Here is an 18,692-nt window from a genome sequence, read left to right as displayed (position 1 = left end):
TGGATGGAAACATGGCTTGAGTGAACCCCCAGCCTGTCACACACAGAGGGCCAGAGAGGAAGCCAGTGACGTCTCTCCTCCTGGCTGTTATGACTGCCGTCCCCCATTGTTTGGTGCCTCTTTCCATCGGTGGCCCGATCTCTGACTGGAGGTTCACAGAAAGAGGCCGGGGAAAGGGCCTCGGCGTTGGGGGGAAAAACCCACTTCCTGCTTTTGTTGGGACACTTTTTGGAATGTTGATGATTGTATAAATATTTGCTCAAAATTTCCTTCTCGGATTGCCGAGAAAACGTGAACATCTGTGCCTCTCGGGCGAATCGCCACCACAACGGCGTAAACAAACAAACGGCGGCGTGTACGACGGGGTCGCTGCGCTCTCACGGACGCGGTCACACATTCGAACAGAAACAGAAGTGACCTCCGCTCTCCGAGGCACCTCACTCTTCTGTCACTCTTTTTTCAGTTATCCACATGTACCCAGCCATTACATAAATCCAATTTCTTGTAAATTCACAAAAGTAATTCATGAATTACTTATGAGGCTTATGAATTCCTCTGAATGCCTGGGGCACAGTAGCAGAGATAATATTTCTATAAAATGTTCTTGTTGTTGTTGTTGAACCATCTCCATTACTGAGATGGGAATGTGGACAACACACTTCATTATCAACGTACACCCTCGCACTATGGTATGTCCAGATTACGCAACACTGTCAGGACGGGGCTCGACCCCATGATGAATTAAACTCCGTCCCCCACGATCCTTAGCAGCCTCCTCCACTCCCTGTTCAGTCCCGTCAACATAGAGAAGATTAGCGGCCCAAGATAGGGGAATGTGTTTAGGAGTTCGAACAATGATTCAGGGTTTGAGAAGAGACTTCACCTGTGCGGTCCACATGTAACGGTGTTATTCTAGTCATAAACCGTCCCTTTAAGAAAATTCCACAAGGATAATAAAAACGCCCTGATGTATGGAACAGTATAACACCGCGCTGGACAGGTTACATCATCTGACCAACACCGGTGTTAAGACAACAGATCCACTGAAACCATACTTATGTAACCGAGCGCCTTGTTTATTTATTTAATATTTTTTACAAGACTTGAAAGAAGATTCCCTTATGAGTTATATCGTAGTATATACTTGATGCACTTATTATAAGTTGCTTTGGATAAAAGCATCTAATAAATGACTGTAATGTAATGTTATGATGAATGACATGGTGAATGACATGGTGAATGACATGGTGAATGGAATGACATGGTGAATGACATGGTGAATGGAATGACATGGTGAATGACATGCTGAATGACATGGTGAATGACTACTAAGCTGTATATTCTATACACTCTATAGCTGTAGCAGCTCTATAGTCATGCTGACCCCAACATGTTGCATAATAATATTGCATCCTAATATTGCATACGAATTGGCCCTTGTATGGACCCTTGGGGCACACCTACCTGAGCTGTTGGTCCTTTCTACCCCCTCCAGATCCAGCAGGCCAGCTCCAACCCCCTGGGATCTGGTCTGGGCTACCTCGAGCACATCTGCCAGCTCATCGAGAAGATCGGCCAGCTTCAGGAGACCAACCTGCGGCTGCAGAAGCAGATCTACGGCCTGCAGAAAGACAACAGGATGACCAAGACGAGAGAGGTGAGCCAGTGTCCCCTACTGTACATTCATGGTAAATGGACTGCACTTATATAGCGCTTTTCCACCTTAGCGGCACTCAAAGCGCTTTACAATGGCCTCTCATTCACCCATTCACACACCAATGGCGGTAGCTGCCATGCAAGGTGCTAACCTGCTCATTGGGAGCAATTTGGGGTTAGGTGTCTTGCTCAAGGACACTTCGACATGTGGACAGTCGGAGCTGGGATTCGAACCACTGACCCTTCGATCACTGAACGACCCGCTCTACCAACTGAGCTACAGCCGCCCCACAATTCACTCACCAGAACCGTAAGATGTAACGTAAGACCAGCTCGCTCTAACCCCTCTTTAGTTCAGACCAGATGCTGTATTTCAAGCTCTTTCCTTTGAGTTTCATTAAAATGGAAGTGGTTTTAAAAGCAGCCTCTGTCAAATTGACCAAAGTGAGGATCTGGGATCAAACTGAGTATCATCATTGGATTAAGTGATTAATCAGGTGTGCGCTGGGTCTGCCGCACACCTGATTAATCACTTAATCCAATCATATAGGATAGGAAATAAAGCTGCCAAGTGACTTTCAGGAAGTAGTGGAGCTGGTGCACAGAGCCTATTAAGTTACTACCAGACCATGGCTGCGTTCCGAATCGCATACTACCCTACTATATAGTATGCCAAAACAGGATGTAGTATGTCCCAATACATAGTATGCCACATGCAGTATGGCAAAAATACCAGGATGTCCTACTACATCCGGTCGTATTTTGCAGTATGCAAGCCAGCAGGCTTTTCTGGCTATTCTGACCCACAATCCTGTGCGCAGCGGAAATGTGCGTCACATGTGCTAGTCGTGACAGCTGTAGACGAATGTCGCGTTATGGACGGCGACGGATGTGGGCTAATTTCAAGGCGCAATGTTATGACAAGGTAGTATGTCCCAATTGGATGCCTACTGCTTGCAAAGTACATACTTTCTAAGGGCAGCTGTAGTAGGTACTGGTAGTAAGAAGTAGAAGTATGCGATTCGGAACGCAGCCCATGCCTATGAAAATGTACAAAGTCAGCAGGGAAAAAGGGCATCATTACGCCTGTTGTTTTCGGCTTTACAGTAAGTACCCTTTACTGTAGTTGTTATTCCAGTAAGCTCCCGTAAAAATGGCAGAAATTACGCCGGTTAACAATGTGTTACCTCTAAAATCCACAGCCCTGCTCTCATCACCCACTTTCCCTTCCCAAACAGGATGAATAACTCTGGCTCTGAATGTTATCGTACTATTGCCAGTGAGACACAGAAAAACACTGGTGATTTATTACTTTTTTTACAGTTCGGTATTTTAAAATGAGAGCAGTGATGACATGACCCCAAAGGGGGCGTTTTAAACACGCAGAAAAGGAACTGGAAGAAATATCTGGTGTGAACAACTGGCTGGGTCCACCTTTAATAGTCAGTTTAAAATGAGACTCCTTTATCCTTAGGAGTCACAACCTTGCCGTCTATCTGTGGCGACCTTTGCCCTTTCTACTGTCACATTGTTCCCTGTCGTCGGGAATTACCAGAGCTGTGTCTGTTTGGGCCCCGGGGACAGAACAACTCTCCACCGACGCAGCGGGGAAACCCAGCAGGGGCCACCACTTCAAAGGCCTCAAATATGAGAGAGAGAGAGAGAGAGAGAGAGAGAGAGAGGGAGAGGGAGAGAGAGAGAGAGAGACAGAGAGAAGGAGAGAGAGACAGAGAGAGAGAGAGAGAGAGAGAGAGTGGGGGAGAGAGAGAGAGACAGAGAGAGAGAGAGAGACAGAGAGAGAGAGAGAGAGAGAGAGAGACAGAGAGAGAGAGAGAGACAGAGAGAGAGAGAGAGAGAGAGGGAGAGAGAGAGAGAGAGAGAGAGAGAGACAGAGAGAGAGAGAGAGAGAGAGAGAGAGAGACAGAGAGAGAGAGAGACGAGAGAGAGACAGAGAGAGAGAGAGAGAGAGACAGAGAGAGAGAGAGACAGAGAGAGAGAGAGAGCGACAGGGAGAGAGAGAGCGAGAGAGAGAGAGAGAGAGCGACAGGGAGAGAGAGAGAGAGAGAGAGAGACAGAGGGAGAGACAGAGAGAGACAGAGAGAGAGAGAGAGAGACAGAGAGAGAGAGAGAGAGAGAAAGAGAGAGAGAGACAGAGAGAGACAGAGAGAGAGACAGAGACAGAGACAGAGACAGAGAGACAGACAGAGAGAGAGAGAGAGAGCGAGAGAGAGTGATAGAGTGCAATGAAGGAAAGAGAAAGAGTGAGTATAAAAAGAAAGAGAGGAGGATTTTGAGAAAGTAAATGACAAAGATGATGAGGAAATAAAAAAAGAATAGTGTGTAGTGTACAGTATATAGAGGAGGTGTATGGATGTCATCAAGGGCACACTAAGGGTTGTAGTGAGGCGCTGATCACTGGAACACTTGGAAGTAGGAAGGATAGGAAGGAAGAAGTTCTTTAATAGACAGCGTTTCAGCCGTGGAAAAAGACCTGAGGGACACAGAAAGATCATCTATTGAAGAGAACATTCATGGAGCCGGAGTTTCCCTTCCTAGTCGTTTAGTGTCCTTGGCTGTGAAGCTCTATGGGAGGCGGGAGGCCGTGTGGTGAAGACACATCACACAGCAGCAGCTCTGCTGGGACCAGACTCAGGTCTGTTGAATGGGCCAGCACTAAAAAAAACAACCTATTTTTACAGTTATTTCATTTAAATGTAATTTCATTTATTATTTTTTTCCCTGCATTTTGGACATCATAAAAAAAAACAATAATAAAACGGTATCTAATATTTAACATAAATTACAGGAAAAGAACATAAATGAAAAATACAAAAAAAATAAGTTTTTTTTACTTATTCAATTTTTACAAAAATGCGCTCTTAAAATACATAATTTTACTTGATTAAATAGCTTTTTTTAACCATCATTTTGCAGATATTTACTTTCATCATAAAGACAAATTACTTCTTAATAACAGAACTTAAGGTGACACTGTGCTAACTGTGCTAACTACTCTACCTGTGACGCCAGCGCTAGCTCACAGCGGGGTACAGGATAGACCCCCCCCCCCCCCCACCCCCCTCCTTTATGGTTCTGATCAGTCCTTTAATGGGACCACCAGGACACAGTGGTGTGGGGGAATTATTACCATTTAAAATAAACTTTGATGAACTAAAGCAGCTATCCCTCAAGAGTCGGATCAGACGGATCTGGAAAGCAGGTTGATACGAGTTGAAAACATAGGATCCTAGGTCTCTAGAGTAGAAAACATAGGATCCTAGGTCTCGTAATGATGGTCTCCAGAGTAGAAACATAGGATCCTAGGTCTCTAGAGTAGAAACATAGGATCCTAGGTCTCTAGAGTAGAAAACGTAGGATCCTAGATCTAGTAATGATGTCTCTAGAGTAGAAACATAGGATCCTAGGTCTCTAGAGTAGAAACATAGGATCCTAGGTCTAGTAATGATGGTCTCTAGAGTAGAAACATAGGATCCTAGGTCTCTAGAGTAGAAACATAGGATCCTAGGTCTCTAGAGTAGAAACATAGGATCCTAGGTCTCTAGAGTAGAAAACATAGGATCCTAGGTCTCTAGAGTAGAAACATAGGATCCTAGGTCTCTAGAGTAGAAACATAGCATCCTAGGTCTCTAGAGTAGAAACATAGGATCCTAGGTCTCTAGAGTAGAAACATAGGATCCTAGGTCTAGTAATGATGGTCTCTAGAGTAGAAACATAGGATCCTAGGTCTAGTAGTGATGTCTCTAGAGTAGAAACAGGATCCTAGGTCTAGTAGTGATGTCTCTAGAGTAGAAACATAGGATCCTAGGTCTCTAGAGTAGAAACATAGGATCCTAGGTCTAGTAATGATGTCTCTAGAGTAGAAACATAGGATCCTAGGTCTCTAGAGTAGAAAACATAGGATCCTAGGTCTCTAGAGTAGAAACATAGGATCCTAGGTCTCTAGAGTAGAAAACATAGGATTCTAGGTCTCTAGAGTAGAAAACATAGGATCCTAGGTCTAGTAATGATGTCTCTAGAGTAGAAAACATAGGATCCTAGGTCTCTAGAGTAGAAACATAGGATCCTAGGTCTAGTAATGATGTCTCTAGAGTAGAAACATAGGATCCTAGGTCTAGTAATGATGTATCTAGAGTAGAAACATAGGATCCTAGGTCTCTAGAGTAGAAACATACAGTAGGATCCTAGGTCTCTAGAGTAGAAACATAGGATCCTAGGTCTCTAGAGTAGAAACATAGGATCCTAGGTCTCTAGAGTAGAAACATAGGATCCTAGGTCTCTAGAGTAGAAACATAGCATCCTAGGTCTCTAGAGTAGAAAACATAGGATTCTAGGTCTCTAGAGTAGAAACATAGGATCCTAGGTCTCTAGAGTAGAAACATAGCATCCTAGGTCTCTAGAGTAGAAAACATAGCATCCTAGATCCTACATTTCTCATCACACGCAAGCTAACAATGTAAGCAGTGAATATGAGTTCACTCTGAAGTTCACAGTCAACCTCCTTCTCCTCCTCCACCTCCTTCTAATTCTCCTTCTGTATTCTCAAAGCTGCGTCATCTCACACAAAGAAAACATCCTAAATCTATCCCTGGTTTACTCAGGAAGGGGAAGTGACGGGGGAGAACATTCCAGAACCCCTCCCCCCTTTCCCCCCCTCAGCGTATTCAACATAATACCTCTAGCAGCTTAATCCTCCCCTCGGAGGTCGAAGGTCACAGGCCTGGCGTGGGGGCGCGCACCCCACCCCCTATGAATCCCTGAAGGTGGGCCGGCCCTGCTTGCAAAGGGGATATAAGCACACACAGATGGAGGGGGGGGGGGGGGTTCCTCGTAGGTGGCGGTGACCACACTGAACACCTGGTCAGTCAAGCGTCTCCCCAGGGGTGGACATGCCTTTACCCAGAGGAAGAATGCTGTCATGGTCCATGTGGTGGGTGGGGGGGGGGGCTAACCGCTTCAATAAAAAGAAAAATGGTGTCCCGTAGAGGGATTCCGCGGGTATTCATCATGCTAAGCTCATAGCAGGTTTTTTTCTCCCCCGAATGTAAACGTCCAGCACTTATGTAAGAATATATATGGCCGTGTTATTCCAAGACTAAACACAAGAGTTCTGGGGAAGAGAGAATTGTCCGGCGATGTTATTTTCAGAGCGGCGTTTGCACCTGAGAGGAGCAGAGAAGACGGGGAAATCATTTGGCGCGAGATCAGGAAGTGACGTCGCTTAATGAATGGCTGTGGTTACAGTTCGAGTTGTTGAAGGTGTGTGTGTGTGTGTGTGTGTGTGAGGGAGAGAGAGAGAGAGAGAGAGACACTGTCCTGTAGTTGGTGTGAGTAGCCTTGGTGTGCGACTTTGTTCTTCACAATAAAGCAGAAAAATTCATTCATTCCAGCTGCTCCACAAGCACAGGAAGAATTATTATGGGATGTTACATTGTTTCTGTGGGCGCTGGGATCAAAAGATGTACTGACAAATTCATGACTTAATTTCATTTTCTTTTTTTTTTACTGTAGTCTAGATTTTGAAAGCTTATTGGATGAATTGAACATTACAACTTAATACAATGTCTCTCAAAGGTTTTACACTTTTTAAATCAATTTTCTACCCTTTCAAAATCCATTTCGTCTTTGTTTTATGCATATATGCAACGCTTTCTGATAGCCCAAAGTTCTTGGTGTGACATGACCATCGCCTGCCATGGTCTTGTCATGATGTTCGGAATCGCTCCCTATTCACTATATAGGGAGTCAGCCATTTTGTTTGTAGTGTCCGAATTCTCCACGGAATTTTCGTTCCCTATATAGTCCACTATTTATTACCCACAATTCACCTTGATTTGCAGGGAACAGTGCGTGTACCCTACAGTTTCTCCGTTCCCTAGGTAGTTCACTACATTTTGAACCCTATCTAGGGAATAGGGAGTGAGGGAACGAGGGAGCGATTCCGAACACAGCTATGGTGTTTCTCTAAGTGTGTGGGTTGTTTCTATGCAGGACTTCTTCCAGCAGCACTGTAGCTGTGGAGCGGCTAGCCTGGCGTTCCAGGACCTGAGACGACACGCTAGGAGCGACTTCCTCGCCTCCTCCAGCGGAACTGACCTGTCCACCATCCCCGAGGTCGCACGCCACCCCGCCATGGCCAGGCAGAGAGGTCGGTCGGTCATTTACACCACGTTACATAAATTAGTCAAAGTTCAGCCAATCACTTTTTCACCATGTAACAATCTCTTCAATGCCAACCAAGAGAGGCCAGAAGGACATTCACTAACATCATTATTCACTGAATGACCGTCAATAATCAATGTATTCCGGGTGAATAGAGTTTGATTTGGTCGGTAGAGCCCTAGACCTGGTCCAGGTCAATATCCTAGTATAACGCCCTGTTACTCTCAATGCAATTTCCCTATGAATTCGCTTCCTCGGCCCGCTCGTCCGAGTCTACAGACAAAACCGTTTCGTTACTCGCCAAAGTAAACACATCGTTGGAAAGATGAAAGCCTTTTCTCCGAGGTCGTTATAGTTTGTAGTCCCCCACCTTTCAAATAAAAGGCACATTTGTACATTTAAATGTCTAATATCCACAGCGCATCGACTGTCTTCTTCTACCGGCGATTCGGGGCTCTCCGCTTTGTTTAGTCTACTCACTGCTGCCGCCCATGTCGGGGATGATGCATTACATCTTAAATGGTGTTGAGAGACTCGCGTTGAGGAATCTGATTAGCGGGAGAACATTTACTATAAGTTATTGACTATGGGGAATTTTAAACTTTAAAACATGTAAATAAAACATGTAAATAATGTAATGTAGCCTAATGCATCATCCCCAACATGGGGGACTACAAACTGTAGCGACCTGGAGAAAAGACTCATCTTTCCAACGATGTGTTTACTTTGTTGAGTAACGTTTTGTCTCACACATTCTGCAATGTGTTTTTTGTCCCATTTGACTGTAATTCTATCCGACATTTTTAGACTTACGTCGTATTTTCCCTCAGAAAATATAATAACTTAATTTCCTTCATAAAAAAAATCTGGATTAGCACTTCATAACCGGCTCCGGTGGGACTCATTAGCGCCCAGAACCGCATAATATTATTCTAACGTCAACGTTTGCCCTTAACGTTCTCCAGAAATTGATCTAATGGGTTTATTTTGAGGGCCCGTAGCCGTTCTCCGGTTTCACAACGTTAGCGTGGAGTGACCCCCTGTGTTTTCACTCCTTCCTCATCACACCCCTGCGGGGGGGCCGGAGCTGCTCGTTTCCCCGGGGCGTTTGGCCCGGCGGTGTTTGCGGAGGGGCTTGTGTTTCCTCAGGTAGGCGAGGGGACAGTGTGGGGGCCCCCCCCGGCGGCCCCGTGCCCAAATTACCGCTGGAACGAGGAGGGGGGATTCCTGCCTTCCCTATGGAGGGAGGGGTCAACGTCCTGTGGTCTCTGGAATGCCTCGGTCCTTCCTGGGATAGGCAGGGGGGGTTAGGGTTAGGGTTGGGGGGGACGCAGGAACCGAGGGACGGCAATATGAAACTCAGGAATAGGAATTTGTCCTGAATGTGTCACAGGCCAAGAAACTCCTGGTTCTAGCTGTTATACTGCTAAAGGGAAGAGAGGGTATAGGTGAGGGTGTGTTTGTGTGTGTGTGTGTGTGTGTGGCGATCCACAGGAACTGCTGATTCACATCACGATTACGTCAGAAAAGTCCGAGCTATACAGTACACACACACACACACACACATACACACACACACATACACACACGCACGGCTCCAGTTTCTGATGCGTATCTCCTCTCTCTCTCTCTCTCTCTCTCTCTCTCTCTCCGTGGGCAGATGTTGTCAGCGAGGGCGGACGCCAGCCCCTGACGCCCCTCCCCCTGACGCCCCTCCCCCTGTGGCGGCGAGGCCTGAACAGGAGAAGCTACGCGGAGGGGGAGGCGCCGTACCTCAGCGACAGCGCCGAGGCGCTCTCCGCGCCCCACAGACGGGTGAGTCACTTCACCTCAACATCTCCCCCCCTCCCATGATTCACTGGGGCGCTGCACTACATCTGGCTCAGTGTGATGACACACAGAAAAGAACACGCCCCCCCCCCACACACACACACACATTACATTCATTTAGCAGACGCTTTTATCCAAAGTGACTTATAATAATTGCATTTAACGTAGGAAAAGCCAATGTACTACTACTTGCCAGAACTCACAAGTGCATCTTCTCTCTAAAACAAGTGACTAAGAGCATCATCTAGTGCTGAAGGCAAAGTGAAGAGTAGCAAACTAAAAATGCAATAGGTACACACACACGCACACACACACACACACAGATGCACATACAGCGCAGTCAAATAAGTAGCATAGTAAATTAATTGTATGGCTATGGGAGGTACTCTGACTGCATGTAATAGTCTGCCAAACAACATTAACATTGTTTAATGGGTGATGCCGGGGTCGTCATGTGATATGGGTGGACCATAAGGAATGATAAATGACTGGCGCTCAAGCCCATGTTGAAATGAAAAGTCACCTCTTCAAGAAGTACTACCAGGATCCTCCCTCTTAAGCAACTCATGTATTTATGTTTCTCGTGCTCTTTGCCTTCAGCACTAGATCATGCTCTTAGTCATTTGTTTAGAGAGGGGATTTGTGAGTTCTGGTGAGTAATAGTACACCGGCTACCTATAAATGCAATTACTGTAAGTCGCTTTGGAGAAAAGTGTCTAAATGACTGTAATATATGTAATGTAAGTCATAGGTTGTGGTCAGTTCAATTGCATTTGTGGAAGATGGATGAAATAGCCCCATCTTAACCCTTTTAACTCTGAAAATACAGTGACATTTCAAATATTAATTGGATTTTCCCTATAATACTAGAAAGCGCAGTTTCTCAGCTTTCAGCAAGTGTTGGAGTGAGGAATTTTTTTGATTTGTTAGATATTTTTTTTAACATTATTAAATATTTGTTAGATTTTTTTTTTTAATGTTGCCGGTGACGTGGTCGTATTAAAAGGGTTGAACACCTCAGGCAGCGGAGGACAGAGCCTGCGTCCTGCTGGAGAGCGGTGGATGGTTATGTTTTATCATCTTAGCGCTGATATACGTGTACTGTGTGTGTGTGTGTGTGTGTGTGTAGTTGAGTGAGAACCACACGTGGGGTCGGATGAAGGAGCTGGTGAAGAAGAGCAAGGGGAGGAGCCAGAGCAGACTGGGCCTCACCTCCACCTCGCTGAAGATGTCCTGTCCACAGCTCTACCGGTGAGGCCATAGACACACTTAAAGGGATAGTACACAGTTAAAGGGATAGTTCACAATTTTGGACGTAGCGTCTCATTTACTGCTTGGCTATTATGTTGTTGATCTGTGGAGATATTTTTCAGCAATATCCATGCTGTCCTTCTCTTTGGGCATAATGCTAATGCTAGCACAATCACAATGGTATCAACTAGCCTCCACTACCAAACTAATTTAAACACTGCACATTGCATCCAAAGCAAATATAATACGATGGCAGTCTTATCAGGGTTAATTTGAGGGTTTATACCATCATTTTTGAAGTCAACCTATCGTTGAATCCTTTAATCAACGACTTCCTAAAACGTGGTGCGCTGGCCCGGCTCTGGTAGGAAGTGGTGACTAGCACTGCCGGGGTTCACATGGCGCCGGCCCAAAGCCGCGGCCCTCGGCTCTCCCGCCCCGGCCCCAAGAAAACAAAAGCCTCTCCTCATAGTCGGAATGGCAGTTATTTTACTCTGGGGATTCAAAGCCGGCGCGGTGGGAGAGACAGGAAAACCACTCTGTGGAAAAGCCGCCGACAGCCTCAACGACTTCAGTCGAGGACTGAGCTCTGACAAGCTCTTGGCAACATCGCTTCGGCGTTTCTCCCCTCCCCCGGACGCGAGACGCGGGCGTGTCTGTGGATGAATTGCGGTATTTCTTTGTAGAACGTCGGAATCCCGTGGGAGTTACGGGTTTTCGGTGGAAAGAAGAGCTATTTGTTCGTTCCTTCGACCCGTTCCGTGAGTTTGAGCAGGGCGCTACCGTAGTCTGCTCGCTCGGGGAGCTCGGCCCAGACCCGGATGACTAGTGGAGGGGGTCGGCCTGTCAGGTTCGCGGTATGTTCGGGGGAGTAGGAGAACTCCCCACTGGATTCAAGAGTGGTCTGACGTGGGTGACGCTGGGTTTCTATCTAAAAGGAGACCCCCCCCTTCTCTTGGAATAGAAGCATGAAGCACAAAACAAAAAATAATAAAGTGGTGTTATTCATATTGCAAACTGAAGACATTTCACCCCTTCGTACTCCTACTTACAGTAGTATATATGGTCCAAATACCTCTGCATTTCCCCATTATGATTAATTTGTGGAATAAATGAATAACTTAATCTGACCAGTACCTGACCAGTAACATGTCCTGTTCTCTGACCAGTAACATGTCCTGTTCTCTGACCAGTAACATGTCCTGTTCTCTGACCAGTAACATGTCCTGTTCCCTGACCAGTAACATGTCCTGTTCCCTGACCAGTAACATGTCCTGTTCTCTGACCAGTAACATGTCCTGTTCTCTGACCAGTAACATGTCCTGTTCTCTGACCAGTAACATGTCCTGTTCTCTGACCAGTAACGTCCTGTTCTCTGACCAGTAACATGTCCTGTTCTCTGACCAGTAACGTCCTGTTCTCTGACCAGTAACATGTCCTGTTCTCTGACCAGTAACATGTCCTGTTCTCTGACCAGTAACATGTCCTGTTCTCTGACCAGTAACATGTCCTGTTCTCTGACCAGTAACATGTCCTGTTCTCTGACCAGTAACATGTCCTGTTCCCTTCTGACCAGTAACATGTCCTGTTCTCTGACCAGTAACATGTCCTGTTCTCTGACCAGTAACATGTCCTGTTCTCTGACCAGTAACATGTCCTGTTCTCTGACCAGTAACATGTCCTGTTCTCTGACCAGTAACACCGTCCTGTTCCCTGACCAGTAACATGTCCTGTTCTCTGACCAGTAACATGTCCTGTTCTCTGACCAGTAACATGTCCTGTTCTCTGACCAGTAACATGTCCTGTTCTCTGACCAGTATCATGTCCTGTTCTCTGACCAGTAACATGTCCTGTTCCCTCTTGACCAGTATCATGTCCTGTTCTCTGACCAGTAACATGTCCTGTTCTCTGACCAGTAACATGTCCTGTTCTCTGACCAGTAACACTGTCCTGTTCTCTGACCAGTAACATGTCCTGTTCTCTGACCAGTAACATGTCCTGTTCTCTGACCAGTAACATGTCCTGTTCTCTGACCAGTAACATGTCCTGTTCTCTGACCAGTAACATGTCCTGTTCCCTTCTGACCAGTAACATGTCCTGTTCTCTGACCAGTAACATGTCCTGTTCTCTGACCAGTAACATGTCCTGTTCTCTGACCAGTAACATGTCCTTTTCTCTGACCAGTAACATGTCCTGTTCCCTTTAGGCCTGACCTCGGACCAGTGGAGCTACCTGGCCGAAACAGGAACTCCATGATCTCCCTGGACCACCAGAGCAAGATGGACGCCCCCTGGCTACAGTAAGCAGGTCCGGCACACTTCTACTGTACGTTCTACTGTGGGATCATAACTAGTCAGGGGGGGGGGGGAGAACGCGGCACACAGAACCTCAGAACCTGAACGTTGTGTATTGAAGAAGCTTAGAACCTGAACGTCATGTATTGAAGAAGCTTAGAACCGTAACGTCGTGTATTGAAGAAGCTAAGAACATGAACGTCATGTATTGAAGAAGTTAAGAACCTGAACGTCATGTATTGAAGAAGTTAAGAACCTGAACGTCATGTATTGAAGAAGTTAAGAACATGAACGTCATGTATTGAAGAAGTTAAGAACATGAACGTCATGTATTGAAGAAGCTCAGAACCTGAACGTCATGTATTGAAGAAGTTAAGAACCTGAACGTCATGTATTGAAGAAGTTAAGAACATGAACGTCATGTATTGAAGAAGCTCAGAATCTGAACGTCATGTATTGAAGAGGCTCAGAACATGAACGTCACGTATTGAAGAAGCACAGAACCTGAACGTTGTGTATTGAAGTGGCTCAGAACCTGAACGTCATGTATTGAAGAGGCTCAGAACCTGAACGTCATGTATTGAAGAAGCTCAGAACCTGAACGTCATGTATTGAAAGCATCTGTGCGTTCGGCTGGAGCTCCAGGCTCATCCATGAGCCGGTCTCACACACACCCAGGCACAGTTCGCGAAGGCGTAGTTCAAAGTAGCTTCTTATTGATCCGGATTGATCCGTTGATCCAGATGGTAGCTGCAGCGGTCAGCGTGTTTAATGGTCAGGTTGTCTCTGGGAGGCGCCCACTAAGGTGAGGAGGCAGAAATGGTTAAAGCGTGTCTTTGTCTCTGGCCAGATAGGAAGCAGATGGCGCCGGGTGGAGGAGGCGCAGAGGAGGCGTGGAGGAAGCGCGAATGAGGCGTGGAGGAGGCGCGGATGAGGCGCGGAGGAGGCGCGGAGGAGGACGCGGTGACGTTGCACAGATGACCCTGGACGAGGAGGGATGGCGGGGGAGGGGACGGGCGTGATGGATGACGGAGAGAGAAACGAAAACAAAACCACGGACGAACCGATGGATTCTGAAACAAAGATCACTTTCTAAAAACAACAGGTGGTTTCGTTGCAAATGAGGGAAATTCGCGGATGAAATTCGAGATGCATTTACTCAACAATGTACAACGAAATGGTATGATTTTATCTCATACTTTTATTTCGTTTGTTGTGTGTTGTTGTGTTTATTTTTCTACCGAGGCAGATATTACAGTCCTACAGTAAATAAAGGTGATATTCTTAGGGACCTTCAATACAGTTTACATAATGTTAATGGAAACCTATGTAACGGGCATGAATCTGCAACAATTAACTACCATAGTTAACGTATGAAACTGGAAATGAGGATATGACATGCTACACTACACGTAACACAGCAGCTTACATGTCAGTCCTTTCTATGGTGCGGATACAAGGTTTACCTAAACTGAAATGTAGCATGCATTATTTATGACTGGACACTATTTACACTATTACAGACTTTCAAACTGATGTAAGAAAGCGTCGGAGCATAATGATTAACGATACCGCCCACGACTAATGTGAAACGTACGCACATTTAAACACTTGTGTGAATTATCTTGTACAGTTATCTTGTCAGTGTGTATGTACTGTACGATAGTAGTGTAGACGAATGAGTGTGCGGTGTTTATGTGCTGACGTGCGTGCGTGTGTAGAGTGTATGAGTATATACAAGGAGGTTTGACTCCTGCTCAGTTTCTGTGTATGGAAACGCATCATTTTCAGAGTGAGGATACAAGATGGCGGTCGGACGAAAGCCGTGCACGTGTTGTTCGATGTGAGGAGAACAGGGTGTTCTAGTTCGAGCGTTCTCTACTCTTTGCTCTTCAATTAGATGTTCTAGTCCGACCGCAGAGACGGAGAATATCAGCTAAATAAGTGTCATCGGTTAGAAAACAACCATCTCAAGTCGGTTAATTCAAGTCTCAACCGCAGTGTAAGACTGGAGCTTTTAAAGTGTCTCCTCAGCTTTGAAAACTATTTAAAACATGCATATTAACACCAAGTTAGTTGTTGTAAGGGCGTCATTTTACATATCTGCCACTTACTCCACAACAGTGCTGATATGAACCAATGTCAACATTATGATACTGTAAGTATATGATAGAATAGTACCATGCTACAGTATGAATAACTACATACTATACAATCATAATGTACTCCTAAAGTAATGATAGTGTACTCATGTTGTATCATACTGTACTCTGCCTCTAGATACATAAGTTGGGGCTGGTAAAACTGCACGTAAATGTTTGTCAGTCTGGGAACTTCAAGACGAGACGAGGTGATATCTGTATATTGTATATTGTACTTATGGAAATGGATTTCAATGTGCATATTGCATCATTATTCAAAGATATTTTTCAAAATAAAGTGGAATTTTAATAAGAAATGAAATTGCTTTCGTCTCTGCATTTGATTCTGTCGATCACACTGATCACGATATGAACCAAACCATCACCCCATTCATTATTAAAGATGTAGGATGTTGGAAAGAGACCCCATTCATTATTAAAGATGGAGGCTACCCTTGGAAAGAGATCCCATTCATTATTAAAGATGTAGGATGTTGGAAAGAGATCCCATTCATTATTAAAGATGGAGGCTACCCTTGGAAAGAGATCCCATTCATAGTTAAAAATGTAGGCTACCCTTGGAACGAGATCCCATTCATTATTAAAGATGGAGGCTACCCTTGGAAAGAGATCCCATTCATTATTAAAGATGTAGGCTACCCTTGGAAAGAGATCCCATTCATTATTAAAGATGTAGACTACCCTTGGAAAGAGATCCCATTCATTATTAAAGATGGAGGCTACCCTTGGAAAGAGATCCCATTCATTATTAAAGATGGAGGCTACCCTTGGAAAGAGATCCCATTCATTATTAAAGATGTAGACTACCCTTGGAAAGAGATCCCATTCATTATTAAAGATGGAGGCTACCCTTGGAAAGAGATCCCATTCATTCAATCAATACTAAAGGTCCCGTTATGTCAATAATAGGCCTTCTCTGACACAATGATATCACAAAGACTTGATGGAGGGAGGGAGGCACAGATAGAGAGAGAGAGGGGGTGGAGGGATGGAGGGAGGGAGGCACAGAGAGAGAGAGAGAGGGGGTGGAGGGATGGAGGGAGGGAGGCACAGATAGAGAGAGAGAGAGAGAGAGAGAGAGAGAGAGAGAGAGGGGTGGAGGGATGGAGGCGACCACATTATTCCTCATCATACCACATACAGTATATTGTGCTGTGACAATGACACAAGCTTCAAATCAAATCAAATTAAATAAGCTTTATTGTCATGCATGGTAATAAACCGTTGTTTACTACTAGCTTCATTAGTTATCAAGAATACTTCACTTTTTACAGACAGGACTCATGAGCCCAAGCTGTGGTTCTGGTCCAGATAGCGCTGCAGGAAACGCACCCGTGTCTTCCAGTCGGTGAGGACGAGCCCAGCTAGCGAGCGGGGACATTCATACACGCCTCTGTCCAGGCTGAACATGTCACGGACGAAAGACAGCACCTGATCCTGCGACCGAGGCAGCGTTAGAACCAGGTAAAGATATACATGTTAGAGTCACAAAGAAATGAATGTGAAGACCTACTACTACAACTACTACTAGGTCTCCAACTACAGCTATCGATTAACCTATCTGTATCTATAATTACATGAAATCGTTCAGTTTGACTGACTGTCTGGAATATGATGCCTTAAGTCAAGACGACAACAACAACAACAACAATAACAAACCCTCAACAGGAAGTAGAACTCTTTGGTGTTGCTCGGAGTGCCGTAGGCCGCCCACATGATCTCCGGGTCTATGTAGTCAAACAGCTCATACAGGTGGGCGTACAGTCCGCCAGCGCTCTGTCAACAGGGAACCGCATCACAAACTGACCGGAGATTTCTACGCTCATTGTTACTTAAAGTCGCACTGAAACGGACGTTTGAGATCATCTAACTTCCGTAGTTTGACGTATTTCCGACGCAAACGAGCTATGAGGGCGGGACGTATGTTTAGAGGAATTTGATTGGAACATTGACAAGTGGACGGGTTTTAAGAACTTTAGACAGATTCGATAGAAGGATAGCGTTGATTGACGGGTGGATGTCGTGAGATTATTGGCCTTAAATCTAAGGTACCTGTTGTCATCATTGCACGTGACCTACCGTTTTCCAGGAAGTAAGAAATTATATACTTTGATATAAGATTACAACAAAAGTAGAATTTTGTAATTCTTTTGGCATACATCGTTGAATAGGTGAACACTATGACCAATTATGTGAACCAAAATGGGACAGAATGCTTTTTTCATTTCAGTGCGACTTTAATCCCAGTAAACTCTAATAAGGCTATTTGATAGTTTGGTACTTTTGGTACAAACTTCTGTCTAACTTCTTTTTTTTCTTCTCTTTTACAGTATGGACAACAGCAGCACTTCAAGAACATCACTGCTGACATCTACTGGTAATAGTTGGTAATGCCGGATTAATACTGTACTCATTTCTGTTCACAACCCACTGCGATTAATGATCGGAATGCAGACTGTTGTGAAAAACGGCAGCTACTTATTAGTACCGTGGAGCGCTGGCGTTTCTTCTTAATCCGTGACCAGGCATAGAACATCACCGCCTGGGGAAGAAACAACCTTTAAGACTTCTCCAGACATGGGTTCATCTTCCAGATCGTCACGCGCCACAAATAGCCTACTTGACTCATGAAAGCTAACGCTAATACACAAAGCTAAAAGACACTGACAAGGGCAAAGGTCAAAGTCAGACATAATACTGTGTACTTAGTATGTCATGTCAACGTACTGTATTCTTGGTGGTATCGGAGAGCCATGGGGTGCGTAGAGTCGGCTTTAAGGGGTCAGGAATGTTCTCACCGCATTCCAGCACCTTAAGCACAATGGACTCGTACAATATGTCATAAACGTCCACAGTCTGCGTCCAGAGGTAGCGGTCAGGGAAACGGAGGCATTGTTCGGAGAAATATGAGGTAAATCCAGGTTTCAGTGATTGATGGTAGGTATTCTTACAGCTCGCTTAACAGCCGAACCACGTTTTTTCCCAAGAGTCTTTAAATAACTTGACTAATGCATAGATGACGGGGCCGGTAGAATGTTCCAGAGGTTCACATGGTGCCTCGCCAGACGCTGACATGAAGACATATTGACAGACACGCAGTATTTCACGATTAAATATTAGGTTTAGGGGATGTCAAGGGTGTTGAGATGTCAATTAAAAAAGTTAGTTACATCCTTACTTTTATGATCCTAATAACTTTCTAAACACAACAAATGCAAACCTTGCCTTTAATATAAATGTAGCTTATGTGTGATGCCAAGAAAAAGACGAGCTAATCAATAAAGTGTGCTTCTATGACTGAATGTGTCTTAGTTGAGCT

At 45.1% G+C, this 18,692-nt stretch overlaps 1 protein-coding gene across 3 annotated transcripts in view; it reads left to right on the top strand.

Annotated features, from left to right (window-relative positions):
* LOC311327834 (uncharacterized protein) overlaps positions 1 to 15,596 on the top strand; it is a 22,294-nt gene extending 6,698 nt beyond the window's left edge. The window contains exons 2-7 of one of the 3 annotated variants that reach the window (XM_084460936.1): positions 1,496 to 1,657; positions 7,666 to 7,822; positions 9,497 to 9,651; positions 10,796 to 10,917; positions 13,124 to 13,216; positions 14,066 to 15,596. In XM_084460936.1, the coding sequence (XP_084317062.1) occupies positions 1,496 to 1,657; positions 7,666 to 7,822; positions 9,497 to 9,651; positions 10,796 to 10,917; positions 13,124 to 13,216; positions 14,066 to 14,123 (747 nt within the window). In that variant the 3' untranslated portion in view covers positions 14,124 to 15,596. Of the gene's footprint in view, positions 1 to 1,495; positions 1,658 to 7,665; positions 7,823 to 9,496; positions 9,652 to 10,795; positions 10,918 to 13,123; positions 13,225 to 14,061 lie in introns of all 3 variants that reach the window. The other 2 variants (XM_084460938.1, XM_084460937.1) reach the window with 2 other exon arrangements.
* Positions 15,597 to 18,692: the final 3,096 nt, after the last annotated feature.

Source organism: Borostomias antarcticus (genome assembly GCF_949987555.1).
Source record: "Borostomias antarcticus genome assembly, chromosome: 34".
Classification (NCBI taxonomy): Eukaryota; Metazoa; Chordata; class Actinopteri; order Stomiiformes; family Stomiidae; genus Borostomias; species Borostomias antarcticus.
Note: the sequence above shows the minus strand (reverse complement) of the source record. Positions and strands in the feature narration are given on the sequence as shown.